Raw genomic sequence first — 20025 nt, 5'->3', positions numbered from 1 at the left:
GCATGTGTTAAACTGCCAAATATTGGTCAATTTTGGTTTCTTCATTTGAGACAACGCAATTTATAAATCTTACGCACACTGATGATACAGACTAATACGAGCGTAGTCTTTTATATAATGAGGAAATGTACAGCGGAGCAAGGTGTCTAAAGACTCATAATGAAATCCAGGTAAAACTACTGTTCACACAATATTATCGACAGGGTGATATTTTATATCCGACTTAGCTTAGCTAGCACTCTAAACTGGCTAGGTTTAGCTAATGCTAAGCGTCTCAGCAGCCAGTGCTGCTTGTTAATCTAAATCCAGGGTTACTGTATATGTTGCTAGTTAGCAGAGCTACAATATAAGGTACATTTGAGCCACGACCACTAAAAACGAGCTTTATTGGGTTTTTAAAAAACAAGGCAATGAAGTTTAGCTGACTGCTATTTGGAATAACCGGGTTTAGTTAACTAAGGTTTTAGTATCATGTCAAGTTCTTGATCATTTTGAATAATTGAAATGGGTCCTGTCTCTTTAAGGCCACCACCTCTTTGTCAAATGAAATGTAGGGAGATATGATTTCAAATGATTCGTAAGATTTCTGTGGCCTTGTTCCACGTGAGGTCAAGCACCATCTGTCCCGTCTCATGTCAATATGTACTGCGGGAGTCGAGGAGGCCAGTAGATCTGTGATTCCCATTCTAATTCTTTCTCCCTCCCGGCCATCTTCCCCCATTGCTCCCCCACCAGGTTCCTCATAAACGCTAGCTCACCTTGTCCCCCGTGTCCGCCGTTTTTGCTCTGTCTCTGTTGCAGCCGACTCGCAGCTCTCTGTCTCCAAAATGGCGGTTGTGAGCGAGGAGAGAGACCGTGAGTCGGTAGCAGCAGAGAGGCGGCCACTTTCAGTAACTGAGAGAGCAGGGACACGGCGCCATGGCGAGGACAGAATGGGGAACAGGCGTACCAATCAAAGAGAGAGCGAAGGCTGCAATCTTATAAGCATTCAGGGACGTATCATAATAAATTACTAGTAGCAGAAAGAAAAGAGTAGTTTCGTTTAAAAAAGATAGTGTTGAAGAATTCGACCCATTATAAATTTACTGGTTTATTGGAGGAGCGTATAATGGCTATCGGAGTTCTACTGATTGTGCCTAGGAAAACCGAACGTTGCCGAAGGTCTAATGACGTAACACTTTCCGAATGTAGCCTCAAAATATCGCGTGATCGGGACTTGACGTAGAATTTGTCACAGTTCTACATATATAGCATTAATGCAATATGAAAATGTCTATTTCTTATGCTAATTATCTTGCTTGCCAAAATGTATCCATAAATGTAAGATATTAAAAGTAACCCTATTTTCAATCAAATCAATCAATCCACTTCCTGTAACTAAAAGCTACTAAAACTTGGAATGTAAGCTCACATTATTATTATTTATTTATTTATTTTTTTGTACATAAGTGATCTATTTAACATAAGTGATCTATTGAAATTTCTCTTTGTTTTTTATTTTCTCATTTGATATATTTTCCTTTAGAGCCGTGTCATAGCGCTGTGCATAAATCCTTGGCTATTTTCCCTTGGAATATGTTATTTATTTATTGTATACATTTGTTGAAAAAATAAATAAATAGCACTAATGAACAGAGGTCATTTAAATTAATCAAATAAATAACACCAACAACTTAAAATGTGCTTAGATACAAAATTATATTTATACATTTCTCACCAATTAATTTTATTTTTTTTTTACAAAATGAAATCATTTTCCATAAAATATCTGTGCACTTTTGCCCCATAACATTGTATCACAACAAAGTCTGGTCAGATAGCAATCATTTATTATATTTTGCTGCATACATTAAAAAATATATTATTCATAGTACTCAATGCAAAATGAAAACAAGTGCATATTACATTTTGAAGTGACTAAGAAAGCAACATAAAATCAAAGAAGACCATTTGTACAGTACATATCTGTTAACAGAACCATGCTAATGCTCATTAATTCAGCATGTAGCATATAACATTCTAAACAAATTACAACTTTCACAATGCACAAATGGTTAAACTTTCAGCATACGTACAATGAATAACAGCAGCCCTCAAATGAACTCATGGAGAAGTGTGTCCTTCAGAGCCAGCTGGACATCTCTTGATCAAACTTCTGTGGATCTATGAAAGGCTTGTCAATGGATTTGATCATCAGCTCACCACAGTAGACACACTCACACGCTATGATGTCATCAATATCAGACTTGATCTGCTCTCTGCTTCCTTGACCCTTGCCTAAGCTGACCGTATCCTCCTCTCTGGGCCTGTGCCTGGATTTGGTGGTCTGTGTGGTCGCTGCCAGCTTCTTCTGTAGCTCCTCCAATTTATTCTGCTTATAGGAAGTGAGGTGAGGGATGACTTCCTGTAAGAGGCAATCATAATGGAACATGTGCCCACAAAGGAAGAGATAGAAAGGTCGGTTGAGCAAGGGGAAATCACAGGTGGCACATTTTTCCTGAGACTCCACCACCCCGTACTTGTTCCTCATCTCCTGGATGTCTTCACGGATGCGTTTGGCACTTTCTGTGGCCTCCTCCATTTCTTGTTTCAGCTCCTCAATGTGTTGGTTGTACTCTTCAAGGGAGTTGCAAATTGCCTCCTTGAAGTGGTCTATCGTAACAAAATCTGGAAAGAAAGGCAAGATGTCCTCAATCTTAAGAAGGTTGCAACTGGACAGACAGTTCATGGCCTTCTTGACATCTTTCTCCTCCTGAACCACATGACGAGCAATCTTCAGCCACAGCTTCTTCCTCAACTCCTCGTCATCCTCTGGAAGGTCGGCGCAAGACTTGGCCAAATCTACATCCACCTAAAGGGATAAACAAAAAAGGGATTAAAAAAAAAAAAAAGTAAATACATAATTATCCCAATATAGACAGTTTTAAGGGTCAATGGTTGTAATGATTATTATTTTTGAAAAATCTTTTCAAATCAAAATTAAAATAAAATTAATACATGCAATGATTTGAATACCTCTTTTATGATGAGGTGTTCTGTGTTTAATTTCTGAAAATTTCATTTCTATATTGGGGGGGTTATAATGTAAAAAATTCAGGGTGATAACTTTTCTAATATTATGAGGTAAAAAGCTTCATCGTGACTCAAAAGGGGGGGGGGGATTTTCATTTCATGCTGAATTTAAAATATTTTTCATAGCTCCTCAACAGAAATAAAGGAGAATGTAAAAAGAATAAAAGCACACATACCTGTAAAGCTAGATCCACAGCTTCCTCATACAGCTCCATAATCTTGTAAACCAAGACGCAGGCCTGCAGGTACCCATGTTCGGCACAAAGGCGCAAGGCATATTTCAAGTCATAGTGGATGTCGGAGACGTGCGTTCCCGCTTGTTCGAGGTACCACAACAGAGAATCTGGCTTGTGTTTGGCATAAAGCGAGAGTAAGTAATTGTGAATGGCTTCGTCTTTGACTTCCAGCTCATACACACAGAACTCCATGTACCGGATGGTCTCATTTATCTGCTGCATGCTGCCCATCTGGCTGTAGTTCACCAGTGCTGGGATCAGATTCTTGGGATCCAACCGATTTCCCATCTGAATCCATGCATCGACCACCTTTTTGGGGATGTGCTGCATGAGAACTGGGGAGAACTTGTAGAAGAGCTTGTCATCGCAGTGTTTGGAGAGAACATCTAAAGCTGCACTGTAGTCATCATGCTGGCAGTAATGAGATATAACGCGTTCATAATCTTGCATGATGACCGAGAAATACACCATGTTGTCCACGTCGCCGTGACTAGCGAGCAGGTCGTAGATGGTGTTGCGATTGTTGTAGAAGCACTCTTTATGTTTGGGGCTTTTAAGAAAGGTGCGGAACTCTTCGCGGGTCTCCAGAAAGAGATGTTGTTTGCCGTCATCGGTCTCCAGTTGACCAAGCCGGTTCAGATAGAGTTCTGTCAGCCAGGTGACCAGCAGGGTGATCTGAGTCTTCTCGGTGGGCTTGAGGTTGGTCACCTTCTTAATCAGAAACTCTTTCAAGGCCTCCTCCTGCTTGGCCTCGATGAACCTCAGCGCAATCTCCTCAAAGTAATTCTGAGTGAGAGCGTAGCATTTGGCGCTCTCCAGGTAGCGCTTGTTCTGGAAGCAGTGCTCCGCCTCTTTGGCAAGCACCGTATCTAGGCATTCAGGTCGGTCTTTGCAGTACTCTTTGGCCAGGTCAAACTTATTCATGTTCATGTACATCTGCCAAACGTCCCGCGCCTCCCTCTGGATGTGGTAGCGAAACACAGCTTTCTCGGTGTAGATCCACACGAGCCCAGTGATGGGGTCTTTGATCATCTTTTTTAGAGTGCCGAACTTTTCTGGAAACACATCTTCGTGCACTACCTGCCCATTCAGAGTGCAGATACCCTTGACGCGATCTGGGAGCAGGAGCAGGAAGTGAAACTGTGTGAGTACTATAGAGATGGGCTTGACGCAGTTTAAATCAATGTCTGATGTGTATTCCCACACTTGAACATCACTGAGTAGAGAGTCGGGCCGCACATAGTCTAGCTGTCCATACAAAACCCCATTTCCCATCATCCATGCAAAGGTCTTCGGGGAGCTGCGCAGCTTTGACGTGTAGAACGTAATCTCACTGTAGCCCATATTAACTGGAAACTCCTGGAAGCTGGGTAGGAGATCCTGGTTCTGGGCAAAGATGGAGCTGAACCCCTGCTGCTCGGATCCCTCTGCCAGCTTTCCTACGAACTGAAAAAGGCGTTTCCGTGTGGTCGCAACAATGAAGTACTTGGATTCCAAACCACGTTCCACCTCGAGGCAACAAACCGGAGCTGGCTTACCATCCTCCTCCAGGGAATGAACCTGTTTGAAGTACTGGTCTGGGTTAGTGTTGAACAGAGAGCCCTCTGAGGCAGAGATCTCCGCTTCAAAGATGATTCCCTGGCTGGTGCCGACCAGAATCGGCCCAGTGTTGGTCTCAGAGCCGATTAATTTGTTCCATCCTATGCTTTCAATCAGGTGACCTCTCCATCGTGACAGACTTCGGACCTTTTGAGTGTTTCGGTTTAGGTATACACATTCGTTTGCGGTGAGGCTGATGACTAAATGTGACCCTGTAAGGCAATTGATAAGGTCATTTTACAAACTGCATTAAAAAGCAAGTAAGTTTAAGCAGTTCAACACTAAATTCGAAATTTAAAAAAGCCAGGCCTGAGCTTTTTTTTTGTATAAGATCCATCTTCAGTCAATGCTAAACAGGTGTAAATGGGATATAAAATGACCATGTCACATTTGTATTGTAAAAGCTAATCCATCTGATCAGCCTAATCACTTGTCAACTGTGCTGAAGAGTTTTTTTTTTTACTTTGCTGCTAAACATGGATTTTAAATGTATTTTTATTTTTAAACTTACAGCTCTATATATACATTTATCTATATAAATTTTTGAAAATGCATTAATATTAATTTCTAAATTATTCAATATTATTAAACATTAAATCATGACATACATGGCAAAACCTTATGGTACAATTTGTGCTATAGACTATCACAAGATAATCTTGCAATGTCAGACATTTAGACCAAGCTAACCAGTTGAAAAAGTTGATGAGCCTACTCATCTGTCAATCAACCGATGTGCCAAAAAGAGATTTCGAACTTGACTGCTTACAGCTTTAAACAAAAATAAAATGACAATATATTTAATTATTCACATCTCATTTCATTTATTTACTATTTATTTTTAAATGATTTAATATTATTATTAAAACTTTAAATGACGTACATACGTGGCATACATAAGTGCAAATCATAATTAAACGGATTAATTTGTGCTATTTACTCTTACACAAAAAGAAAAAAAGGAATAATTGTTAAAAACAAAACCTCAACCTCAATGCCAGCTAGTCAGACCAAGCTGACTAGTTTAATAAGTTAACAGAAAAAAAATATTTTTGCAACGCTTAAACAGTGTTTGCACATCACAACAAATGCTGTCTCACCTGACCATTTGTGAATGGATCACACAAGACAGATCTTAATACCAGGTTTAAACAGCGAATTAGTTTCACTCAATGACATTGTAGAGCATTACATGATATAAATCATATCAAAAACTTTCATTCATGTGTTTATTCATTGTACTCGTTTCCAAGCATTGAAAATATACATTTTCCTAATTGAATTTCCCAGTTCACATCTGTTAAAACTACTTTGGAATGCTTCTTTTGTACTACATACTAATTTCCATGTAAATCTAATCAAACCACTTGTGTCTAATGACATCTAATAGATGGCCCGAATGCATTTAAATCCTCTTACAGCAAGGTGTGAACATTGACACGTGATTACCTGTAGGATCTAGGAAAAGTTTGTGCACTTTGCTATCATCCTTTCTTCCCAGTTCAATCTGATTTGGCTGATCAGGTTTTCCAAGATCAATTCTGAAACATAATATGCATGACAACAATTAAACTGCTCTGTAAATGTTTTTACAGGGATTCATCCTATATATTTTTACAACATGCATTATGCAAATTAATCATAATTAGTAATTGATTGATTGATTGATTACAACAACACAAATAAAAGGCAGATTAAGTGACTTTTATCCCACTTTAACATAACGTGGCTAGATTAAATATGCATTTCAAAGAGGATTGTCTTTAATGGTCCAAATCCTCCCTGCTTAGTCCTTTCACCTTTCAATACTCAGACAATAAAATACACAATCACTAATTGCATGTACATAAACTAATCAATGCAAAACTGATCAACTGCAAAATCTCCCAATTAAACAGCTGTTGATAACACAGAGTAGATAACACAGAGTAGAGAAATTGCAGCTTTACCTCAGCAGGGTGTCTTTCCCCAGACTCATGCATAACTGGTTGTTGCACACTGAGAAATGGTTGATATTTTCGGGAGGTGAGAAATCGATGCGCTGCTTGTTGAAAATAGGTTTCTCTTCCTCCAACCTAACATTCACAAACCCTTTGAAAGAAAAAAAAACTTAATGTACAGTACCACAGTCACCCCAAATGACCCGAAGTGGAAACATAATGTCTGCAAATATACTAAATGATGCAGATGTAGAGGTTTGTACCTGAATGAGTAATCCCGATGTTGGCCGCTGACACACGGCTGTGTTGACGGATGTTCTGAGAATCTTCATATTGATCCAGAATAGATGCCATTGCAAATGATCATATATGCCCAAAACTACAGTATGTACAACAAACACTGAACCTGTGTTTACATTGCACGTAAAGACAGTACTTCTACCAGCCGTTCCCACCCACAACACGCTAGCATATGAGCTAAATGTCCAGTTCAAAAGCTCATTTACTGACAATACCCCCGTTATGTGCTAGGGAATAATGGAACTAAAACAGATTAAAAAATTGAAACGAAACTGAGCAATAAGTTATATTTTATCAATTAAAAAGGACAGAACTAAGTGACCGAGCTGCGTTGTGTGCATTGCTGTCTTGGTCAGCTGATGAATATCATGTGATTGCATGACAAAATGTCCCTGCTGTTCTTTATCTGTCCACGAAGCGGCACTGTTCAGTTAAGGATCGATTCTCATGCATTGACATTTTGTGTAATTAAATATTACAGTTATATTAGGATTATGCTTAATTTGTAATGGTTATTTTTGGTGCTACGTTTAAAAAAAAAAACTATTTTATTTTTTAATCAATCATGGCAGCCTAATAATATATCCAGATCCAAAGATAAAGGTCTAAAAATAGTTCTAAAAATAAAAATGAAAGTGCGGACCGTCTTTATGTTGAACATTTTTACACGGCTCGTGTATAACAAGTCAATCGACCAGGTCCAGTTTTTCCTCTTACAGATGATGACTGTGTAAAACGCCTAGGGACATTGCTGTATTCTACATTTGGTATGGTTAATATTTAAAGGGTCTATTTAATTGCATAATACAAACACCTCCAGTATTTAACAGTTTAGAAAATGCATGCACTTTGTTTCATTAAGAATCGTTTGGGATTCAAATCGTTAACGAATCATTAAATGGCTCATCTGTGTTCTTTCCATTGAGGCCCGTGACTGTGGTGGGCGTGGCTATGCAAAGTCAAGCCTCTCCGTCTCGCTGATTCAAAAGGCACAGAGAGGTCCCGTCACAGATCAAGAGAGAGTCAATTCAGCTTTTGAGCTGCGAAAGTAATGAGTCACTCATCAGTCTCAACCCAATACTGTGGAGTTTAAAAAGTTTTCCTGAAGACCCTTCTTCTTGGCTTTAATTGTTGGACATGCCCCCTCAAATGGACTACTTTTACCACGAGTCAAGAGTTCCGTCCGTGTGTTTAGAGCAGGACGACGCGCTGGAGCCTGCGATCAGCTGTATGCTGGTTGGGGATGGTGCGGTTGGGAAGACTAGTATGATTGTCAGCTACACAACCAATGGATACCCTACGGATTACAAACAGACGGCTTTTGACGTCTTCTCAGGTGAGCGGGTGATCTTTGACCCCTTCTAAACCCTGATGGTTAAGTTAAAGTAATTAGATGAATCATGAGGATGAAAACTTAAAGAGGTTTTAAATTCTGCTTATTCAGGACAAGTTCAGGTGGATGGGACCCCTGTGCGGATTCAGTTGATGGATACAGCTGGACAGGTAAAACTTTCAACTCTTTTGTCAATTTAATCAAGTATCTCACAGAAGTTGTAGGACTTTCTTGAGAGTTTGCGTTTTGTGAATGGATCAATCACTTTGCTCCGAAAGTTTGTCGTTTGTAAACTTTGTTTAAAAGTTTGTCAAACGTAAAGATCATTTAAAAGTCTGTAAAGTGTCAATTAAAAAAAGTTTATAAAGTGTACATTTGATTAAGTAAAAGTTTGTTAACTTTGTCAAGTGTTCTTATCTGCCGTTGTCTTTGACTTGCAGGAAGAATTTGATGAATTCAGATCTCTGTCTTACGCACACACAGATGTCTTCCTTCTCTGCTTCAGTGTGGTTAACCCCACGTCATTCCAGAACATAACCAAGAAATGGATCCCTGAGATTCGTGCGTGTAACCCATCCTCCCCCATCATTTTAGTCGGAACTCAGTCGGACCTTCTGTTGGACGTTAACGTTCTCATAGACTTGGACAGGTACAAGGTCAAACCCGTGTTCAGCTCACGGGCACGGAGCCTCGCTGAGAAGATCAGGGCCGCCGAGTACGTGGAGTGTTCGGCCCTGACCCAGAAGAACCTAAAGGAGGCCTTCGATGAGGCAGTATTCGCGGCTATTAAACACAAGGCCAGGAAGGCCAAAAAACTGAGACTGTCAGACAGACGAGCTAAAGCTTTTTCCAAATGCAGCTGGAAGAAGTTCTTCTGCTTCATCTGACCCTGTGGGTCAAAATGTGTAGACCGTTTACATGAGAGATTAATTTATTTTGGAGAGTGTGTTTACCTACGGTCATTTAGCTTTATTTTCTGGGTGGAGTTGTTTGATCTGTGGGGAACTTCCCAGGAAATGTTCAAGGGACGTTTGAGAGCTGTTGTGTCACTCAACACAATGTTTAAGGAGCGTTTTAATCACACAAGCTGTATAAGTAACACATGCTGTAAGATTTATAGACACATTATGAAGAAGGATTAGAGAAAACTACTCCTTAAATCATTTATTGTTCACAAAGAGCACCCACCATTTGTAAATGACTGAATTTGCATGAGCTGGATAGCTGCCTATTCAAAGCTTGAATGGTGCTCACGTGGAGATGTCTCTGATGGTCGAGGGGGATAGGAGCGGGTATCTGTCTTATCTCTTTTGTGTCAGGTGCTACTTAGACAGTCTCTTTCATATGCAACAGCCCAAACTAAAGTCAATGTGTGAGTTTTCGCCTTCTTAGGTGGCTGTGACCACATAAATCCAACATCACGCTTACAATGATTCAGCCTGTTCTCCTGATAAATCTTAGCTGGGGATTGTCTTGCAAATTGGCAAGATAAGATTATTAGACTTGTGTGAAAATGGTTTCCTGCATCCGGGGAAAATTCGGCAGAGTTGTTCCTGGTGTCCTAAGACGGGTTTAGCGTCCTCTCTTGTGTAAATCTATTGTGAGAGCACATACTCAGATGAAAGTATAGAAGCCCAGCCCATTTTGTGGAGCCATAGCTTGGTTATGTTTATTTTAATCTTTTACTGACAGTGTGTTCTTCTCACAGGGTAAACAGTACTGTCTTTGTTACAAATATGCTTCTTGTGGAAGTTATAATTTTTTTTTAAATGCTGTTTGTTTTTATAACAGTTCTGTTTGAACCGTTTTAACTGTTCTGTTTTGATGTCTCAGGCAAGAAGGATGTACCGCTTGATCATTTTATGTCTTCACTATTGTTTTGCCTTTTGATCAAATTCAAGCAGCACTTTTAAACGGCTTCTCCTTCAGTGTTTCTTTGCATCATCTAAAAATAAATTTAAAGGGCAAAATACATTTCCATTGCTTTTTTCACAATGCAACTGTGCAAGTTCTTCTTTTTTTCCCTGCTTTAAGTGTTATATGTGAAAGTTGATTTCCACAATTGTATAAAGTTCCTCTTAAATATTAAATAAATAATGTTGAAAATGGATATTGTTCCCTAATTATATTTGAGCTTAGTTAAGCAACAATGTAAGCTATTACATCTTTCAAGAGGCGGTGCAATTTTTAAAATATTTTTGTCTTTTTTTTTTTTTTTTTTATGCTTGACAAGGCTGCATTTATTTAATCAAAAATACAGTACAAACTATAATATTGTGAAGTATAATTAAAAAATAACTTCTATTTTCATATTTTGACATATATTTAAAATAGAAATAATTTGTTACATTATAAATATCTTCACTGTCACTTTTGACTAATTGAATATTTTTGCTGAATATTACCATTTGAAATTTTATATAACCATATGAAATATTTTCCCCAAACTAATTAAAATGAGCTTGTGAATTTTTAAATTCACTTTGATTAAAAATAATTAAATGACTAAATTAAATATGTGGTTATGAGAACAAATATCGCTTTGCTTACACACACTATGTGCTACTAAATTATGTACATAGCAAACAAATGTTAGAGATCTGAATACGCTTCCCAAACAGCATGAGTACTTGATGTAAATGGTCCTGCAAATATCTTCAGAGGGTGTAAATGAGACGCAGAGAAGTGTCAGGTACTGAAGGAATATGAATACGTTGTGAACTCACACTTCTCCGCTCCGACGTCTCATGCTGGGACTTTGAGCCGAGTTCAGATGAATGTGGGAGAGGATGTCACTCACGTACCCTTGAAGTGTAAACAGAAGACAAAGGGTTTGTTGCTGTTGTTTGTAGTGAACTGCTAAAAATGAAATTCAGACTGTTACGTTGGCTAGACGCTTTTTTTTCAAATGTTCTACATCCCTAAACCCTAAGATATAATAAATAACTAAATACACTGAACAAAATTATAAACGCAACACTTTTGTTTTTGCCCCCATTTTTCATGAGCTGAACTCAAAGATCTAAGACTTTTTCTATGTACACAAAAGGCCTATTTCTCTCAAATATTGTTCACAAATCTGTCTAAATCTGTGTTAGTGAGCACTTCTCCTTTGCCGAGATCATCCATCCACCTCACAGGTGTGGCATATCAAGATGCTGATTAGACAGCATGATTATTGCACAGGTGTGCCTTAGGCTGGCCACAATAAAAGGCCACTCTAAAATGTGCAGTTTTACTGTATTGGGGGGGTCCGGGGGGGTCCGAAAACCAGTCAGTATCTAGTGTGACCACCATTTGCCTAACGCAGTGCAACACATCTCCTTCACATAGAGTTGATCAGGTTGTTGATTGTGGCCTGTGGAATGTTGGTCCACTCCTCTTCAATGGCTGTGCGAAGTTGCTGGATATTGGCAGGAACTGGAACACGCTGTCGTATACGTCGTAACTACACGATAAAGTTCAGCTCATGGGCACGGAGCTTTCAAGGCTTTTGAAAAATTGGTTCACCAACGAATGAAAATTTGTTAAAAACTAATACACCCTCAGACCATCCAAGATCTAGATGAGTTTATTTCTTAATCGGAACCGATTTAGCATTACAAATTTTGTTCACCAATGGATCCACTGCAGTGAATGAGTGCCATCAGAATTAGAGCCCAAACAGCTGTCCACAAGTAATCCATATAAAATATTAATTTAATTATGAATTTGTATATTACAAACACACAGCTTTTTGCTTCACAAAACGTTAAAGGGATAGTTCACCCCAAAAATTACCCATTTAGTCACCCTCAAGTTGTTTCAAACATGCATGAGTTTCTTTCTTTTATTGAACACAAAGTAAGATATGTGGGTAACCTGATATCTGGTCCTCACTGACTTCCATAGTATTATTATTATTAGTTTTTTTCCATACTATGGGAGTCAGTGGCTACCAGCAACTGTTTGGCTACCAACATTCTTCAAAATATCTTCTTTTGTGTTCAACAAAACAAAGAAACCCATACAGGTTTGGAACAACTTAAGGGTGATGCCAAAATTTACATTTTTGGGTGAACTATCCCTTTAAAGGGATAGTTCACCCAAAAATGAAAATTCTGTTATTTATTACTCACCCTCATGTCGTTCCAAACCCCTCAGACCTTCGTTCATCTTCAGAACACAAATTAAGATATTGATGAAATCCGAGAGCTTTCTGACCCTGCCTAGACAGCAAAGGGAACTACCATGTTCAAGGCCCAGAAAGGTAGTAAGGACATCGTTAAATTAGTCATGTGACATCAGTGGTTGAACCGTAATTTTATGAAGCTACGAGAATATTATTTGTGTGCAAAGAAAACAAAAATAACATCTTTATTCAACAATTCTTCTCTTTCAGAGAGTACCACGACGCATGTGTGTGCATTCCTCTGTTTGTAAACAAGGCGCAGCGTGTTCTACATCAGCAGCACCACACGCATGCGTCGTGCTACTCTCGTGAATGATGGCGGACACTGACAGGGAAGAGAATAATTATTTAATAAAGTCATTATTTTTGTTTTCTTCGCACACAAAAAGTCTTACAAAAGGTCTTACAGAATTTTCATTTTTTGGGTGAACTATCCCTTTAACTGATGAACTTTATCAGCTGTTTAAACTCATTCTGATGGCACCCATTCACTGCAGAGGATTCACTGGTGAGTAACAAATGTTTTTAAACTTTAAGGCAAAGCTATATGGTGTCAGCAGTGTCTTGACAAACTATAATTTTCTCGATCAAATTCAAATTTCTATCATAACTGTTCATCTGTAAACTTTTACATGTAAACTCAGATTTCATTAAACATTAAACAGTCATGTTGAATTGCAGAAGTAATGGCTGCCATTAGTACCTGTTTAAATGACAAAAAACACAGTGAAATTGGCATGGGCATGATGATATTGGTATTGCTCACCATTGCTGCAACAAAGACTTTGGTGAGCCCAACAATAATGAATCACTTCCACTGTGGGGTTACGCTCTTGCTACCTGAAAAGCATCCTGTTTAAATGAGTTGCACAACTTGACTAATTTCTGTTGCACTGAAGTGAACCATTATGGATTATGAGGACTAGATTAGGTGTCACCACTCCTAACAATATGAAAGATCAAATGACGCATGGCCTCATGTTTGCTAGACCACAGTCAGTATGAATGATTGGAATCAAACAATGCAGAACTTTTTATTTAATCTATTCTATATGAGCAATTAAAAATTGTATTATGTTCCTTTTTATTATAAATAAAAAATAAAATTATATTTAATGTATAGGCTATATTGTAGACTACACTAAAATATGAGATATAGTTTTAATTAATTCATAATAGTATAGTGAACATTTCTAAGTAAAAAGTCAGAGAACTACAGGGAATTTCTATAATTAGCCTGACATGAAGTAATTAAACTAATCTTCTCTAACTTGTAAATTCAGCCGTTCACACACACCCACGTTTCCTTGAGGATGCATTTGTGCTTTTGAGTCTAGCATGATACCGCTCTCCACATGTTGAGCAACAGTGGCCAGGCCTGACAGGTTTAGGTTCCCATGAATGGTGAGGTGTTCATCTCACTTTGTGGTTGTAGAAACGGTTACTCACCCCTTTGTTAGCTTTCTTGCCCGCCCCCTTTCCCAGGCCTCAGACTAAACTGACTATTGCCTTCTCTGGCACGCAGCCAGTTTCAATGAGTTTCACTCCTGTCACATTTACCTACAGGCCTCCTGAGAGGAGACAGGTACACAGTCACAGACCCGGCCTGTTCCTGGTCAGCCAAATCACAGATTACTGTTATTGCCAGAGGCTGATTGACAGACAAGATGATGCATAGCCCTTTTGGACTTATTTGTGGCTTTTTTTATTATTAACACGTTTTGATTTGAATCTTAAAAATGTTGCTTTCAAAATGGGATGTTCCTCATTCTTTCAAATGCTAACTAGATTTTTGCATTTTATCAACCACTGAATGTGTGCAACTTATGCTAGTTGCTAGGTTGTTTTAGCTAGGGTGTTTGAGTGATTTTTAGCATGTTGCTAAACAGTTGCTAGGGTGTTCTAGGTTCCCTACCAATGTTAATTTACTTTTATTTCTATACTATTATAGTATTTATAAATATTTGTATTTTTTAAAAATATTTTTATATATTTACATTTTAGTTTAAGTTTGAATAATTTTGCTTTTGCCATTTTGTATATTTTTTTAAATGTTTCTATTTAGCCTTAATTTATTTCAGTTTAATTATTATAGAACTTCAACTTCACTAATAGTCAATGCAACATTTGTAATTTTAGCTAGTTGTCAATGCAACATTAACAACACTAGTTCTAAAGTCTTTATGTTATTGTGTTCCCTATATATAGTTTAAAAAAAACCTAAAAGTTTTTACATTACATCCCTAAAACTTAGTATGAACATTAGTAAAAGTGATGCAAAAATACTTTTGTTCTTTATTTCCAAATCATTTCATTTTTAGTTGTCATGCATTCAAACTAGTTAAAACTTTCTTTACATACAGAACGCATCCTTGTTAGCTTTACAAATTGACACTAATAAACTGTCTTCATGTAATTAAATTAGTTAAGCGTGATGCTTTTAAATATAATTTTTTTTATTAAGTCAGTCTTTATAATTAGACAGCAAATGTTTTTGTAGAAAAGATCGCTGGAGCAAGGGGAAAGTTTTAATCAGGAAAATAAAAGTAGTGATAACGGACAGCTCGAGGGCTTCTGCTTGTCTCACAGCTGTTGTCTGCCGAACTGCCTGCAGGCAGTAACGTTACACACTCCCACAATCACTCACTGTCATGTTCATTTGATTCATCCCCAGTTTCGGGTGTATGGCTTATAAGCTGTTATGGTTTCAGTTCTCACACATAAGACAGAATCCTATTAAATCTGTTCCTGGTTGTATTGACAGATAACTGGTAAGCAGTCATGTGATCATGTGAACACTGATTGCTTGATAACATGTACATAATGGATTGCCTCATTAGAGAATGACAGTTCATCAGCTGCTATAATGTCTTTCAGTGCATCCCGAATGTCCGTCTTCAAATAAATCATGCCACTCTGATTCCTGATCCTCAGACTGGTCTGCTTGCACAAGACTGATGAGCTGATAATGACTTCAATGATTTGATATAAGCCTTGATTGGACTGTTCAATGTGATGATATCATTTTGACCATTGAACTAAATCAATTGCGCGGGTCTTATGTCATTGATATGTTGCTCTTGTCCACGTTATGGTTTGACCTTTTGAAACCCATTGAGCAACGACTTGCTGAGACTGACCAACAAAAGATCCATCTTGGTCAACATAAAAACAAAGATGCAATCTGGTCACATGACAGTGTTACATGCTGACATTTCACTTTGCTGTATTTTGATTTCCATTAATTATTTCGTAATGTCTCTCACTGTATGTCATAGGCCCTGTTCTAAAACCTAGTGAGCCATCGAAGTAGGCAGCCTTTAAGGCATAGAGCTGTTGCAAAAGGAAATTATAATTATACTGTGTTCTAAGACAAATTTTAACACAGCATCACCTTATTCCTGCAGAAATGACAATCCTAGAGTGCATTGTGGGAAACTTGTGGTGAAAAATATATATTTAACAGATGAGAGAAATAATATATATAAAATATATATACAGTGCATATAGAAAAGAACCCCCCCCCCCCTTAAAATAATAACATTTTGTTGCTTTGCAGCCTGAAATGAAGACAGACACAGTTTTTGTCTTATCCAGCTGTATTTACTCAGTGCAACTTATAACATGCAAGTGAAAGATATAAACACTAACATGTCAGAAAAAAATTAATAAAAAACAGAATCACTGAGTTGGAAAAAGGACTGTGTGGTCAGTTTTGCTGTGTGCTTTGGGTCATTGTTATGTTGGAAGGTAAACCTTCCCATCGACAACTTTCTGGCAGAGGGCAGCAGATTTTCCTCAAGAATTTGACAGTATTTTGCTCCATCCATTTTTTCTTCTATCCTGACAAATGCTCCAGTCCCTGCTGCAGAGAAACACCCCCATAGCAGGACATTACCACCTCCATGCTTTACTGTAGGAATGCTGTTATTTGGATGGTGAGCTGTATTGGATTTCCGCCGGACATATTGTTTGGTGTTGAGGCCAAATAATTAAATTTTAATCCCATCTGCCTCAGAATCTTCAAGGTGCTTTTTGGCAAAGCTCAGTCGGGACTGCATGTGGCTTTCCTTAAGGAGTGGCTTTTTTTCTTGCAACTCCACATTTGTGGAGAATTTGTGATATTGTTGTCACATGCACACAATGACCACTCTTTGTCATAAATTCCTGCAACTGCTTCAGAGTTGCTGTAGGCCTCTTGGTAGCCTCTCTGACCAGTTTCCTCCTGGCTCTTTCATCCAGTTTGGAGTGACATCTTGATCCATCTTAGACTTCACTGTGCTTCTAGGCATTGATAACACCTTTGAAAAGTTTTCATATCCATATCCTGACTTGTGCCTGTCCACAACTTTATCCCGGAGATCTTTTGACAGAGCCTTGAGTCTTGAAACCAATAGTTTGCTTCAGTTGCACTACCAAAGACTGAAATGCTCCAGGAAAGCTCTTTTCATGCTGCTGAGCTAATCAAAATTACCACAACTGATCACAGCTGAAAGTCAAATTTGTGTGCCTTTGAGAAGGTGATTAGCTACATCTGATTGAGTTTACAAGTCATTTTTAGGAGGGGGTGATTATTTTTCCAATTTCAATTTTATTTTTTCTGACATGTTGGTGTTATATTTTTCACTTGGATGTTATAAGTTGCACTGAGTAAATACGACTGGCTAAAACAAAAGCATCTTCATTTCAGGCTGCAAAGCAACAAAATGTGATTATTTTAAAGGGGGTGATTCTTTTCTATACCCACTGTATATACAGCTTACTTTCATGTTGCAAAATAAGGTGGATCCTACAGTGCTCTAGAATGCTTCATTCTGATTGGTTGACAGATATTACAATTCCCTATGACGTTATTTAATTTAAGTTATTTTAAAAGTATTTTATTTTATAAAATAATTTAAATGTAATTTTGTGTGCTTTTAATCTTTATTAGAGGATCGCTTTGTTAATGTTGCAGCAAATGTGAGTCAAGTCTGTTCGGTTGTCTGTAGAGCATTCAAATTTGGTCACTTTATTTCAGTTAAGAAGCTTAGAAGCTCCTTAGATTTCAAACAGAGTAATAGACACATACACTCTTAAAAATAAAGGTGCTTCACGATGCCATAGAAGAAACTTTTTGTCTAAATGGTTCCATAAAGAACCTTTAACATCTGAAGAACCTTTCTGTTTGACAAAAGATTCTTTGTGGCGAAAGAAGGTTCTTCAGATTACAAAAAGGTAAGAAAGAGATGGTTCTTTAAAGAACCTTTGACTGAATGGTTCTTTGTGGAACCAAAAATGGTTCTTCTATGGCATTGCTTGAAGAACCTTTTGAAGCACCTTTGAGTGTACAGTCATATTTCAAGACAAACTGGCAACACAAACAGCCAATTTAAAGTTCCAGAAATATCAATAACTTTATTGTAATTATGAGATACCTCTGTTAAGATAAGTGAATTAATTATGATAGGTCCATCAAGGGTGAGAATCAGGAGGCGGTGCCTTTCTCACACTTTGCATGTAGGGGTGGGGGTGCAGCCACACAAGCCAACTGAGTGGCGCAACTGCAAGTAAGGACAAGATGATAACAACAAACAACAGTATCCCACACTTTTCAACCACCCGAGCCAGTACCGAAACAGAAGACAAGCTGACATCAGAACATGTTTACCAATGGTGCAATGCATCAAGTCGCATGAACTCTCACAAGCTTGCTAAGGCTTGTTAAATGACAAGATCATTGGCTGATGAGAACACCATCGTCCCTTAATCACCATTCCACATAAGAAACCTCTACATAATGCTATATTTTCGAATAGCTGCATGGTATTCTATGTGACATCCTTGTTATCCACCTTATGTTTAACTTTGGTGCAGCCATTCTTAACTTGAACGTGCCAGGCTTCCGGTGCTAGCAACTTCCTATTTTAGTTGTACAAAAACAGTCTGCTATATTGCAAAGTGCTGTTTGATATCATACTATTTTAATTGATCACTGCTTTATAGTGCAAATAGTTTTACTATTTACTGCACATTGTTATTCGTCTAGTGAATTACATAGCAGTATCAGAAGTCTCACACATTCACAGAAAATAGCTTAATTGCATGTTGCAAGGATACCACAGCACTCTAGAATGCTTGATTCTGAATTCAGTTTAAGTTATCTTATATAGCAACAGAAAAAGAACCAGGAATAAATAGAAAATACATTGTCCAGACAAAAATGTTTTGGGAAATTACCTTGTATCCCCTTGACAAACACAAACATCTTGTCAACGCTGTCCCATGACTTACATTTCTCATTAGTGAGGTGACAACGCTGTTATTTTTAAGTAGCGCTGCTGCTGAACACTGCTATGAGACAAAGTCAGATTAAGTTCTTGACACTGAGCTAAGAAAAGGAAGCATAAAAGAGCTATATAATCCTTTGTAAGAATGATCTGGGACAGTTCAGACATCAGTGTTATCATTTGTCAGCTCTAATCGTAGTATTACTGTAAGAATGCAATGCATGCAAGACTGGCATGTGGACCAGCTGTGCTTCCAATGACATCTACCAAACGTTTAAACTTAACTGGTTCTCACTTACTCAATCTGAAAGAATGGGAATCACCAGAGATTTTGAAGAAGCTTTACATATTTTTCATTATTAAAATGATGGAAAAATGACACTGAAGTGGATTATTTGGAAGCACCAATACCCAAACTTGCCAGTCTTGAAAAAAGATGATAACAGTGTTACTTTAACATTGAAGATAACATTTTTTGCTAGCATTCGTAAAAACAGCATGTCACTACAAACAAATTTCCTCTTTTGATTCTTTGAAGATAACTTCTACAAATGAGTGGACGTTCAGCATTATCCAGCTCCACAAATGTTGAAGTTAACCAAGCTATGAAAACATATATTTTTAAGTAATTTAAGTATAAAGTATCCAGACCAAAGGTCATTGATAAGAGGTAAACTGATGATTTAAAACGAAGTCTGCACGAGGCTTAAGATTTATTAACAAAGCGACCGCTCACCTAACCGGCTTCACAAGCTCTCTCTCTCACTTCTCATCTTAAAAGCCACTGAGTCAAAAGAGCCGGTTTGACTGGAAGAACATCTACCCTATCGGCCCAGCCTTCAGATCAGCTAACTGCTGGTGAGGTAATGTGAGCAGAGAGCTGGGTTAACACATCAGCATCTGCTTCCACAGACTTAAACTATAGACGATTAGGCTCCAATGAAACTGAAGGCCTCAGATTAACATAATCCTTGAGGAAATAGCATAAACTTGCTGCAATATTATGATTCTGTCAAGTTTTTAAACTACAAAAGCGCCTTTCTAAAGACAAAAAAAGTACTGTATTTGAAACAGTAAAAATAGTAATATTGTAAAATAATATTAC

At 38.0% G+C, this 20025-nt stretch overlaps 3 protein-coding genes across 5 annotated transcripts in view; 1 reads left to right on the top strand and 2 right to left on the bottom strand.

Annotated features, from left to right (window-relative positions):
* Nucleotides 1-933, bottom strand: part of LOC107602135 (DNA helicase INO80-like) — a 38595-nt gene extending 37662 nt beyond the window's left edge. For all 3 annotated transcript variants that reach the window (XM_016294549.1, XM_016294563.1, XM_016294556.1), the window contains exon 1: nt 759-933. The gene's annotated coding sequence lies outside the window, so the exon portion shown is untranslated. The remainder of the gene's footprint in view (nt 1-758) is intronic.
* Nucleotides 934-1855: 922 nt separating this feature from the next.
* Nucleotides 1856-7517, bottom strand: LOC107602125 (vacuolar protein sorting-associated protein 18 homolog). Its single transcript, XM_016294538.1, has 5 exons — nt 7111-7517; nt 6857-6998; nt 6357-6448; nt 3249-5119; nt 1856-2851 (listed from the first exon to the last, which is right to left on the bottom strand). Exons 1-5 carry the CDS (start codon nt 7199-7201, stop codon nt 2123-2125), a joined length of 2925 nt encoding a protein of 974 aa, XP_016150024.1. The 5' UTR covers nt 7202-7517; the 3' UTR covers nt 1856-2122.
* Nucleotides 7518-8131: 614 nt separating this feature from the next.
* On the top strand, nt 8132-9547 carry rhov (ras homolog family member V). The gene is made up of 3 exons (XM_016295501.1): nt 8132-8483; nt 8592-8650; nt 8921-9547. The coding sequence occupies exons 1-3, from the start codon at nt 8285-8287 to the stop codon at nt 9365-9367; spliced, it is 705 nt and encodes a 234-aa protein (XP_016150987.1). The 5' UTR covers nt 8132-8284; the 3' UTR covers nt 9368-9547.
* Nucleotides 9548-20025: the final 10478 nt, after the last annotated feature.

The sequence above is a fragment of the Sinocyclocheilus grahami genome, unplaced genomic scaffold (assembly GCF_001515645.1).
Source record: "Sinocyclocheilus grahami isolate Dianchi unplaced genomic scaffold, SAMN03320097.WGS_v1.1 scaffold15.1, whole genome shotgun sequence".
Classification (NCBI taxonomy): Eukaryota; Metazoa; Chordata; class Actinopteri; order Cypriniformes; family Cyprinidae; genus Sinocyclocheilus; species Sinocyclocheilus grahami.
This window is presented reverse-complemented; position numbering and strand designations above follow the sequence as displayed.